The 12392-nt window shown below is 39.1% G+C and overlaps 2 protein-coding genes across 9 annotated transcripts in view; both read left to right on the forward strand.

Moving 5' to 3' along the window:
• Positions 1 to 2095, forward strand: part of Ppm1d (protein phosphatase, Mg2+/Mn2+ dependent 1D) — a 45614-nt gene extending 43519 nt beyond the window's left edge. The window contains exon 6 of the mRNA XM_046423192.2: positions 626 to 2095. Coding sequence (XP_046279148.1) covers positions 626 to 1183 — 558 coding nt within the window. The 3' untranslated portion in view covers positions 1184 to 2095. The remainder of the gene's footprint in view (positions 1 to 625) is intronic.
• Positions 2096 to 7771: 5676 nt separating this feature from the next.
• Positions 7772 to 12392, forward strand: part of Bcas3 (BCAS3 microtubule associated cell migration factor) — a 583386-nt gene continuing 578765 nt past the window's right edge. For 2 of the 8 annotated variants that reach the window (XR_006846898.2, XM_046423196.2), the window contains exons 1-2: positions 7774 to 8010; positions 9432 to 9519. Coding sequence is in view for 7 of the 8 variants with exons in the window: in XM_046423196.2 (XP_046279152.1) it covers positions 9437 to 9519 (83 nt within the window). In the remaining variant the exon portion in view is untranslated. Of the gene's footprint in view, positions 8011 to 9431; positions 9520 to 12392 lie in introns of all 8 variants that reach the window. The other 6 variants (XM_046423195.2, XM_046423198.2, XM_046423193.2 and 3 more) reach the window with 5 other exon arrangements.

Below are 12392 nucleotides of genomic sequence, written 5' to 3' on the forward strand. Positions count from 1 at the left end.
TTTTGATGGTCCCTATGGAAAAATACAAGGCTTTGTGTAAAACAATTACATTTATGGGGCTGGGGATGTAGCTCAGTGGTAGAGAGCTTGTCTAACATGGAGGAGGCCCTGGGTTTTATCCCAGTGCTGCACAACACGCATTTTAGAGTTGTTTCTTTAGAGTTTAGTTGTTGCTACATATAAAATTAAAATGTACATAGATTATGATACTTTTATCTTCATGTTTGGATACAGAGTGAAGGTGCTATAAATGTGTGCCTATAGTTATTTTTAGGGTCTGTTTTGAAATCTTATTCCTTAAAGTATCTTATTTTTAGTTACTCACTAGTAGACAGGAAATACTAATGATGAGATGAATTTTAACCCACTCCAATAGATTACTTATTTCATCTGTTACCCCATAGACAGGATTTGAGTGTCATCGTTACCTTTATATTGCTTTCCACTCACCTAGGTTACCCTCATAGAGCCTTGTAACACAGTTTAGTGACGATATAATAAATAAGTGATTGAATGCATATCGTATTTTTGCCTTCTTAATCACTTTGTAAGGAGTCTAATATGTGTTGTGGATTTATTGAGTTCTAGGATAAATTATTTCTTGTTTTACCTTCTTGTTTTTCAGTCTCTGGAAGAGGATCAATGGCCAAGGCTGAACTCCAAGGACCATATACCTGCCCTTGTTCGTAGTAATGCCTTCTCAGAGAATTTTTTAGAGGTCCCAGCTGAGATAGCTCGAGGGAGTGTCCAGGCTGTAGTTATACCCTCAAAAGATCCAGAGCCACTTGAAGAAAATTGCACTAAAGCCCTGACTTTAAGGATACACGATTCTTTGAATAATACCCTGTCAGTTGGCCTTGTGCCTACAAATTCAACAAATGCCATCTTGGACCAAAAAAACTTAAAGATGTCAACTCCTGGTCAAATGAAAGCTCAAGAAGTTGAAAGAACCCCTCCAGCGAACTTTAAAAGGACATTAGAAGAATCCAACTCTGGCCCCCTTATGAAGAAGCATAGACGAAATGGCTTAAGCCGAAGTAGTGGTGCTCAATCTGGAAGCCTCCCCACAACCTCACAGCGGAAGAACTCTGTCAAACTCACCATGCGACGTAGACTTAGGGGCCACAGAAAAATTGGAAATCCTTTACTACATCAGCACAGGAAAACTGTTTGTGTTTGCTGAAAAGTATCTGGGAATTGAGGTTTTTCCAAATTTATGATATAAGAGGGCTTTTTAGATTTGGCACCGAAGTTGAACTTTTTTAAGGGGACAAAATAAAAAGAGTATACAGTTTGACTTTTTGGAATTTAACAGTTTTATCCTGGCCTTGTATTTGCTTGTATTATAAATGTGAATTTTGTAGATGTTAGGGTATAAGTTGCTGTACACTGTGTGTAAATTTGTATCCTTCACACAAACTCAGTCTCTTATTCTGATACACAGTAATTGTGACAACAGGGCTAAATGTTTTAAAAAAATCAAAAGAATCTATTAGATTTTAGAAATACATTTAAACTTTTTAAAATGCTTATTAAAAATTTGTACAAGCCACTTGTGATGAAAACAACACAACTTTTTAAAGTAAATTATTAAGCAGACTGGAAGAATGATGTATTTTCATAGTGACCTGTGTTCCACTTAATGTTTCCTAGAGACTACTCGTGTCTTTTAAAAAGTATTTTTTATTTCTAATTTCATAATTCAGAACTAAATTTTTCATAGAAGTGTTGAGCCATGCTAAAAGTAGCTGGATGTTAGTTTCCTTGTCCTAATTAAAACACTGTGCAGTATCTTTTACTTCATTAGCATTTTTCTAAAACATTAACCATCAGATATACTCACTGAATCTTGGTGTGTGTTTGCCTAAAACAGTGCCCTTCTCAGTCTTCCCAGACCAGTGGCATTATTAGTTCTTTAAATAGTTATCCCCTTTCTAGTGTTTGCTTAAATATGTGAAGTTTTTCTTGCTATTTCAATAACAGATGGTGCTGCTAATTTCCAACATTTCTTAAATTATTTTGTATCGTACAGTTTTCATTGATTATATGAGTATGTTTGTTCATCTAATAAATCAGTGAGCTGTTCTTCATGTAACTGGATTTTTGTTGGTGGTTTGTTTTAATGGTATATATTAATAGTCTATTGTGCTATGATAATGCTTTAGAGTAATGACTTAAATATGTGTAATATTCATTTTTAAACTGAATTTTAAATTTTAATATAGAATGCATAGAAACAAAATATCCAAAAAGAATATGATTAAATTATGATTTATGAATATTTGGTGGAATATGTATCAATTAACCATGAATAAAACAGGGTCTGGAGATGTAATACAGTGGTAGAGTGTTTGCCTAGCACATTTAAGGCCCTGGGTTCCAATATCTATACCACGAGAAAAACAAACAAACTCAACCCCCCCCCCCCCCACTATTTATACTTTAGTAGTATAGCAGGGAAAAGGGACAATACTAAAGCACCAAGTGTGATGAATTGTGTTCTATGAGAAAAAAGTTAAATTTTATTAGGAATAAGAAATCTCATTGACAGATAAATGAGTTAATTCATGGGTTGGGGTTGTAGCTCATTGGTACAACATCTCCTTAGCATGACTGAGGCCCTGGGTTCAATATCCTGCACCAAATTAAAAAAAATAAAAAGAATTTATACATGCAACAATGTGTGTCACATATACTAGAAAATATATACTTGGAAGCATATCAATTTTTTATGAAAGTATTAATTGAGAACCAGTGATGGAGGTAAAATGTTATTTGTGGCTGCTTTGTTGGTTTGAATTGTTTTGTGGGTGGGGATTAAACCTAGCACTTGCAGGTTAAATATGTGCTTTATTCCAGCTACACACCCAATCCTGTGTGGCTGGTTTTTTAGAAGGATTTCTTTTCCCCCTTGGGGTACTGGGAATCAAATCCAGGGCCTCATACATTCCAGAAGTGCTCTATCACTGAACTACATCCCCACCTTATGGATTTTTGAATGTTGAAGAATTTGTTTTTCATATCTTTCCAAGATAGAGACATAGCAACTAATAGACAATTTTGGAGTTAATTCATTGTGAAGGACTTCCATCTTTTATATCTATGATATTTTATCTGTACCAAGTTGAAATTCATCAAATATATGTGTATATTAAAATCTGTTTAGCTACTTTTCACTTTTATCTCCTAGTGGTTGTAAATAAAATATTCCTATACATGAAGTTAAAATTTCCACTTGATTACAGTAATGGGTTATGTAATCTTTATTTTTCCAGTGCTGGGGATGAAACTTGGAGACTCTCAAAAGCTAAGCAAAGTGCCCTGCCACTGAGCAATATCCCCAACCCCTAACAGAGGTTTCACAAGCTGTGTACTAGGTATGTTTTCATAACAGCATTAATGAACATTGAATTTTTCATCATAAAGATACTTGAAAAATTCATGTGATGGAAGAAAGCATTTCAGTATATTTTACCCCTAAATATATTGTGCCAGTAACAAAAGTTAAGAACTTAATTTCCTTCCTTCCTTCCTTCCTTCCTTCCTTCCTTCCTTCCTTCCTTCCTTCCTTCCTTCCTTCCTTCCTCTTCCTTCCTCTTCCTTCCTCTTCCTTCCTCTTCCTTCCTCTTCCTTCCTCTTTCTTTGCCAGGGATTGAACGCAGAGCCTTGTGCATGTGGGCAAGTACTCTACCAACTAAGCTATGTCCCTAGCCCCAAGATTTTAATCTATGAAGCAAAATATTTTGCCAGAAGTAGTTGTTACATTAGGAATTATACATTCTTTTATACTCAATATCAATATTTGATCACTTAAAGTGGAATGTAGAAACTTTACCATTGTATTGCCCTCTCTATTATTGTCTAACATATGACATCTATGAACATAGAAAATCCAATCAGATACTGTTACAGTTTTTGCTATCAGTAATGAAACATTTTTTCTTGTTTCCTTCTTTCTCTACTGGGGATTGAACCTAAGGATGCTCTACAATTGAGCTACATCCTTGTCCATTTTTTATATTTATTTTGAGATAGGGTCTTGCTAAATTGACCAGGCTGGCCTTGAACTTGTGATCCTCCTGCCTCAGCCTCCCAAATTGCTGGGATTACAGGCATGCACCACTGAGCCTGGCTATCTTTTTCTTATATGATATTTTCTCCCCACCCCCAGATGGTGTCTTGATATGTTTCCTCAAGCTGGTAAGTGATCCTTTTGCCTCAGCCTTTCAAGTAGCTGGGACTAGAGGTGTAGATTCAATCCTGTCTTTAAATTTATTGAAAATTAAATGTACACATATATGTGTGTGTGTGTGTGTGTGCTCCTAGGGATTGAACCCAGGGCCTTTGTGCATGCGAGGCAAGCACTCTACCAACTGAACTATATCCCCAGCCCTGAAAATTAAAATATTGTCCAGTGTGTTAGTGCACACCTGTAATACTAGGGGCTCGGAAGGCTGAGGCAGGAGGATGCCTTCATAATTTAGTGAGGCCCTAAGCAACTCAGCGAGATTCTGTCTCTAAATAAAATATTTTAAAAAGGGCTGGTGATGTGGGTCAGTGTTTTAGCACTGCTGGGTTTAATCTCTCTCTGGTAAAAAAAAATTATTTATATTCACCATAGTTGTGTAAGAAAATAGATTACTTTGGCATTGTTAAAATCAAGTGTCAGCGAGGAGTGACAGTGCACACCTGTAATCCTACTTATTCCAGAAATTGAGGAGGGCAAATTCAAGGAGAGCCTAGGTAACTTGGTGAGACCCCCATCTCAAAATTTAAAAAGGCTGGGGATGTAGTCAGTGGTAGAGCACTTATCTAGCATGGGTGAACCCTTAGGCTGAATTCCTGAACTTCAAGAAAAAAATAATATGACACTTCCTAGCTGAAATTCTTCCAATAGGTTCCCATCCTATTAAAAAAATGGAAATTCCTTATAATTCTTTGTAAGACCATATTGCATTTGGCCATTCTTTATCTTCCCTAACTAGTCTGCAGTAAGATTAACTTAGTTCACTTTATTTGAGCCATATTGATTTTCTTTTTTTTTTTTTTTCCTTAAAACTCTTCTTAGGGGCTGGGTAATTTGATCCTTTTGTCTGGACTGCTCTCTCAGAATGTCTTCCTCATTTAGTTGAGGTTTTTATTTAAATGTTCTCTCCAGGCTGGGAGTAGACTAGAGAATGTACTTAGCAAGCTCCAGGCTGTGGGTTCAACCCCCAACACAACACAAGACAAAACAACACACACAAAACAAATATCCCTGACTGTACTATCTTTTTTTGTTTGTTTGTTTTGTGCTGGGGATTGAACCCAGGGGTGTTTTACCACTGATCAACATTACCAGCCCTATTAATTTTTTTTTTTTTTTTTTTGAGGCAGGATCTCACTAAATTGCTGAAGCTGACCTCTAATGTGAGATCCTCCTCCTTCAAGTCCTGGGCAGCTGGGATTATAGGTATGACCTGGTCCTGACTATATTATCTAAAATAAGCCATTTGCTGATGTATTTATCTGGATTGTTTTTCTTCATGGCATTTTACACTACTTTACCTTCTCAGTTTGTGTTTATTTCTGTCTTCCCATCAGAGTGTGAATTCTTTGGCTAAGGACAAGTGCAATGATTTGTCCATTTGTTCACTGGGCTATATATATCCCCACTCAGAACACACCTAACACTTGATAGGTACTCAGGTATTAGTTGAATTCATGAATGAATGAACTTGTGCACAGGTATATCCTTTATGATTTTGTTTGCTTGATTTTATCATAGCTATGAAGAGAAATAGAGTTATGAGGTTTAACAATGCATACAAAACTGTAGGGCACAGTGCGCATGCCTGTAATCATAGCAACTTGGGGGGCTGAGGCAGGAGGATCTCAAGTTTGAGGCCAGCCTCAGCAATTTAGTGAGACCCTGTCTCAAAATTTACAAGGGGCTGGGAAGGTAACTCAGGCTCTGAGTTCCATCCCCAGTACTACAAACAAAACCAACAAGCAGATCAAAAATCAACTCTAAACTGAAAAATGTATCCAAATGTTGATTATCCCATTTGTGATTATTAGTTATTGGTATCTAGGTTTTGTTTTTAATACTGCTCTGGGTTCTGGACAGCATATGAACAATAGTTTTTACATTCAAAGAAATCTTAATTTTTAAATTCTTGTGGATTCATGGCTGTTAGGGGTTAAGGGGGATTCAGCAATGTAAAAGGCTTGACCTACTATTGTCTAGGAAGTATTTAATGTTGTAGATGGGGGAAAAGGATATTTACAGAAAAGAAGCACCCAAAACACATTACAGAGACAATAAAGAAGCCAGTGCTGGCCCAGCATGGTGGCACAGGCCTGTAATCCTAGTGGCTAAGGAGGCTGAGGCAGGAGGATCCCATGTTCAAAGCAAGCCTCAGCAACTTAGGCTGCAAGCAACCCAGTGAGATCCTCTCAATAAAAAATAAAAAAGGACTGGGGATGTAGCTCAGTGGTTAAGTGCCCTTGGGTTCAATCCCTGGTTAAAAAAAAAAAGTACAACAGTAAAAACAGAAGGAATTCAGAATACTGGGAAGATTCTTTCTGTAGTGTGTTTAAGGTAGGAAGGTTTTTTTTTGTTTGTTTGTTTGTTTTTGGTCCTGGGGATTGAATCTAAGGGCTCTTAATCACTGAACTACATCCCAAGCCTTTTTTAATTTTTGAGGACAGGGTATCAATAAGTTGCTTAGAGCCTCGCTAATTTGCTGATACTGACTTTGAACTTGCCTTCCTTCTGCCTCAGCCTCTCAAGGTGCTTTGATTACAGGAGGTGCACCACTGCGCTGGGCTCTTGTTTCTTTCATCCTTTCTTTTTTGGTACAGGGGGTTGAATCCAGGGGCGCTTAACCACTGAGCTACATCTCCGCCCTTTTTTAAAAATTTGAGACAGGATCTTTCCAAGTTGCTGAGCTGCTTTGAGTTTACAGTCGTCTTGCCTCATCCTCCCACCTCGAACCGCTCGGATCACAGGCGTGTGCCACCGCGCCCGGAGATTTCGTATTTGGGAGGTAGTAGTTTTTCTATTAAACCTTTCCCTCCTGCATTGTGCTAAGATCTTTCTAATGTTTACTGTTGTATCAGCCAATTAGTTACAAAACCGTGCCTATTAATAAGCAATATCTTCATGGAGCTGTTGCAGCATTAAATTTGGTAATAAAGTATTGCATATGAAGTAAAATCAAAGACTGCGGAGTGATCAATAAATCAATTTTTCTTCTTTTAAAAAGTACGAAAAAAAATGACAATGGTTAGATCCCGATAAGGAAGATGTAAACTGTGGTAAACACTCAGTCCTGGTTCTATAAGGGAGCTCAAATCTAACAAGACCACCGCCATGCCCCTTCCTCAGAACAACACCGCCTAGGTTCCAGGGCTGATCTGCGGGGCGAGTCAGCCTAGGATCCCGGAAGGTAAACACATCGCAAAGGGCGGGGCAGAAGTCGGTTTCTGGACGGATGAATGGCCAGTTAAGAGTGATTGGCAGCTGCCACGTCCACGTGCTTTGAGTTTCGAACCAGCTGTCGCGAGAATTCGATGTAAACAGACCCGTCTCCCTGTCCTCTGGTTCCCAGTCTGAGACGCTTGGGCGAGGTCAGCAGGTGTCTGGGGCATGTTGTTTTTTTCCTAAAAACCCACGATGGTACTGTCTGTCACTAAAATAGACACGTTCGTAATCCTTGCCTACCTGACTGCGCTCGCAACCGAACCTGATACATCGACTTCACCCGAACTTACATACTGTTGTGTTTTCCCTCCAGCCCCAGCGGATTGGATATGTTCAGGAGGCGGGTCCGCCTCTTTTCTACTTGCTGGTTGGCGAAGCTGACCTCCAAGGGCGGTGCCCGTCCAGGGCCAGTTTGCTTCTGGGATTGGCTAGCAGGGTGGTTCCGCTGAGGCGTGGTAGGAAGTGGAAGCCGTCAATCACGAGGGGAGACTCCAAACAGTGAGCCTGGAGCTGGGGAACAGCGTTTACCGGCGGAGCGGCCGGTGAGAGGGCTGGCGGGTCTTTGGCTTTGGGGAGGCTTGGAGCGGACAAGGGGCAGGCAGCGTGAGGGGGGCAGTGTTTGGCTGGCAGGAATTCGACTGGGGAGAAGTGTCGAGACTAGAGGGGGAGGGGAGAAGGGCAAGGGGCCAGAGGGCGGCCGGGGGCAGCGGTGGCTCTGCTTTGGAGGTTAAGTGGATAGCGCTGTGTGAGTGTCTTTTGGGAGAGTGGGGCCTGAGGGGCTGGCGAGAGTGGTCCTCAGATGACAGGGCCTTTAAAGAACAGAGAGAGGTTGGATGACTGGTTCGGAAAAGAAAGGGTGAAATGGAAATGAGAGGGATAAGGGAGCTGGAGTTGAAAGGTACCCCCTGAGGAAGGAAGGGGTAGCTGGACCAGTTGGCAAAAGGTGTAGGAGATGGGACTTATCAGTTTGGGAGTTTTCAAACAAGGTGATAGAATGCTTCCTACTTAGAAGTGATGCTTTTAGGTTCTTTTCGCATTAGTTTCGTGCTCTGGGCTTTAATATTGCTGTCAGTCCTCTTTTAACCTTAAACAAGTAGACTCCATGCTCTTAAAACCTCCTTAGTGATTCAGAGACTCATTAAACATTCAAGGATGAGGATTTAGTGGTGCAATGGGGAAGGATAAGGGGCATCTCACACCATGCATGTTTATATACATATGTATTCAGCCTGGAGATTAGGTTACAATAGACAGAGGTTGAAAATATGATTTAAATGAGGCCCTGCTGTCTTACTGAGATTCCCAGCAGGTTTAATAAGAAAGTAGAGGGGTATCATGTCATTGTTCCTTTGGGTCTTGAAATATTATTCCATGTGCATATTCACTATCTCAACCTAAAATTTGAGTAAATTCTTTTATTTTGACTCACCAAGGTAGAATATTTATCTCATTGCTCCTGTGCTACAATTCCCATCCCATCTCATTCTCTTATCTTTCTAGTGTATGTTAACAAGAGAACAAAGGGTCCAGCAAGAGCATTTACTGTTTTTGGTTCTGAGACATTGTCTATATAAAAAAAAAAACAAACCTCATAATTTGGAATTTAAAAAATATTTTCTTTTTCTGGTTTAATAGAAATTTCAGGAGGATTTTGTACTTTGTTGGTCCCCTTATCCCCCAACCTTTCCATTACTGAGGATTAAATACAGGAGTGCCTTACTACTGAGCCACATCCTGAGCCCTTTTAATTTTAATTTTGAGAAAAAGCAATGCTAAGTTGCTGAGGCTGGCTACTTCTCTGCCTCAGCCTCCCAAGTAGCTGGGATTATTTGTTTGTGCCACCATGCCAATCTTTTTAGGCATTTTTTCAGAAGGATTCTCTGGTAAGTAATCATAAGACTTTCTTCCTCTAATGACGATGATTAAGCTTTTTTTTTTTTTTTTTTTTTTGTTCTGGAACCAGGTTTTATGAATGAAGCTATGGCTACAGATTCTCCTAGAAGACCCAGTCGTTGTACTGGTGGAGTTGTGGTTCGCCCTCAGGCTGTCACGTAAGCATACTTCAGATAAGCCCAACAGCTGAAGAAAACTTTACTCACAATAATAACTAACATTCAAATTTTTGTTTTCATTTTTGTTTTGTTTTGGTACTGCATATTGAACCCAGGGGTGATTTACCACTGAGTTACATCCTCAGCCCCCTTTTTAGAAAAAAATATTTTTTAATTATCAATGGATCTTTTGTATTTTATTTATTCATATGTGGTGCTGAGGATTGAACCACTGAGCCACAACTCCAGCCCCATCCTCAGCCCTTTTTATCTTTTATTTTGAATAGGGTCTTGCTAAGTTACTTAGAGCCTTGCTTATTTACTGAGGCTGTCCTCAAACTTGTGATCCTTCTGCCTCAGCCATCTTAGTTGCTGGGATTACAGGTGGGCACCCCTGTATCCAACATCAGATTTTCTTTTTAACTAGTGCTTACTTTTGTAAAAATCTTTAAAATTTTGGCTTTACAGGTTGAGGGAATATCATTGCTGAGGCCAGATAAAAGGAACATTTGGAGAGCTATAGAGTACCTAAAGAATACTGTGCTAAACTTGGCGTGGTGGTGCATGCCTGTAATCCCAGCGGCTTGGGAGACTGAGACAGGAGAATTGCTAGTATAAGGTCAGCCTCAGCAACAGTGAGGCACTAAGCAACTCAGTGAGACCCCTGTCTCTAAATAAAATACAAAATAGGGCTGGGGATGCTGTCTGGTCAAGTACCCCTGAATTCACTCCCAGGTGCCAAAAAAAAAAAAAGAATACTGTGTTAAATCCTGAAGAGTCATGGTTTTTCAAACTCTAGGTTTAACAAACTAGTGGATCATAAAATCAACTTGGTGGGTCAGGATCTGTGTTTTAATAATTAAATAGCATCTGGAGGCATAGCTCAGTGGTAGAGCACTTGCCTAGCATATGTGAGGTCCTGGGTTAGATCTCTAACATCACAAATAGAAAACATATAAAGGGAGTTAGAATTATTTCATGCTGTGCACAAATATATTCCTATGTATGTATATGATTACTAGATTGTAATATAAAATGTATCTCTTACTCTAGGTCTCAGAATGTTTCAAAGTATCAAGAGCAAATTTATAGATATTGGATAATCTTTGACAAAGAGTATCTATATTTTCTAGGAGTTTATAATACAGTGTGGTTTAAAGATGTACATACTTGATATTAGTGTAACCTGCAAAAAAGAAAGGATTCCAGCAAAACAGCATAAAAATTTAGAAAGTATTTTAGGAGTGTGATCAGACAAGGTTTCTTTAAGAAGGTAACAGTAAGAATGTATCTTTTAAGGGTGAAAAAATTTAGCCTTTTGGAATCAAAGATACATTTAGGGCAAAGGGAATAGGGTGAAAAGATTTGGGAAAGATAGGCTGTTTTATAAATGAAATGTAGTCCTGATGCAGGAAAAATGACCTATTTAAAATAGGTTGAGGTAGACAATTAAGACCCTTCAGGGCCTGGTGGAGATGAGGCTCGTTTTATGCCTTATAAAATGCTGTTAGAGGGAAATTGTAGTAGTCTTGGATTATTTCCCTTGGGTAGTAGTTTAGCATTTTACACTAAGATTGCTTTCTCAGATTGACCAAGGATATGTATAATATGATCTTTTACCATGATACTTCCTCTACACTTCCGAGAGATATATTTCTTTTCTAACTATGAATCATAGCAACAAGTTATACATGTTATTAGCTATGAGTTGGGTACTGTTGAGGAAATCAAAATAGGGAAAAATTGAATTCTCCTTGGTAACAGTCAAAGAGGGGAGCCACCATATTAACTTTTTTCTTTCCTTTTTTTTTTTTTTTGTGTGTGTGATGCTTGGGGATTGAACCCAGGGAATTGTGCATGCTAGGCAAGCACTCTACCACTTATACTCCCAGCCCTCAAGAAGGGGAACCAGGATCAAGCCCAGATTGTTTTGTTCTTATTTACTATGAATAGGGATCTGTGTCCTTATTTAGTATTCTGTGTTGTCTCACAATATGGTGTTCAAAGCATGTTGCATATTGCTTTTAGTTATGCAGTACACACTTTTAGTGGGGTTGGTTTTTCAATCTTTCATTCATTCATTTTTTTAATATAAGCATGGACTTAAATACTGGCTAATAGGTTTTGGTGATAAGATGGTGGTGGCCAGGAATGGTAGTACATACCTATAACCTCTGCTACTGGGAAACTGAGGCAGGAGGATTGAAAATTTGAGGCCAACCTGGGTAGCTTAGTAAAACCCTATCTCAACAACAACAACAAAAGGGTTGGGGATATAGCTCAGTGGTAGAGTACTTACGTGGTATGTGGCAGGCCCCGGGTTCAATTGCTAGGACTTGTCAGTTTTAGGGGAAGCTGACACAGTGGCTCACTCCTGTAATCCCAGAAGCTCAGGAGGCTAAAGCAGGAGGATCTTAAGTTCAAAGCCAATGTCAGCAACTCACTGAGACCCTGACTCAAAATAAAAAACTAAAAAGGGCTGGAGATATGGTTCAGTGGTTAAGCACCCCTGAAATCAACCCCTGGTACCAAAAAAAAAAAAAAAAAAAAAAAGTAAATATGAGAGATGAATTCCTTCCTTCTTGTAATGGAGCTTACATTCTGGTGGGGGAAAATAATAAATAAGTAAGAAAGTACATAAATTATAGGTGTCATCCCCGCACAGTATGCCATGATAGAGAGTAACAAGGGAGTATGTGTAGGGCTATCACTGAAGATCTTTTTGAGGAAGCAGCATTTAAACTGGAGAGTTGAATGAAAGAAAAGTATGTGGGAAGATATCGGGCAGAAAGAAAGATGATGTAGAGGTCTTGATTCAAGGAATAGTGTAGTTCTGGGCATGGTGTGGCATGCTTGTAATTCCAGAGACTCAG

The sequence above is a fragment of the Marmota monax genome, unplaced genomic scaffold (genome assembly GCF_021218885.2).
Source record: "Marmota monax isolate L192 unplaced genomic scaffold, Marmota_monax_Labrador192_F-V1.1 WCK01_AAM20220418_F8-fsc00171, whole genome shotgun sequence".
Lineage (NCBI taxonomy): Eukaryota > Metazoa > Chordata > Mammalia > Rodentia > Sciuridae > Marmota > Marmota monax.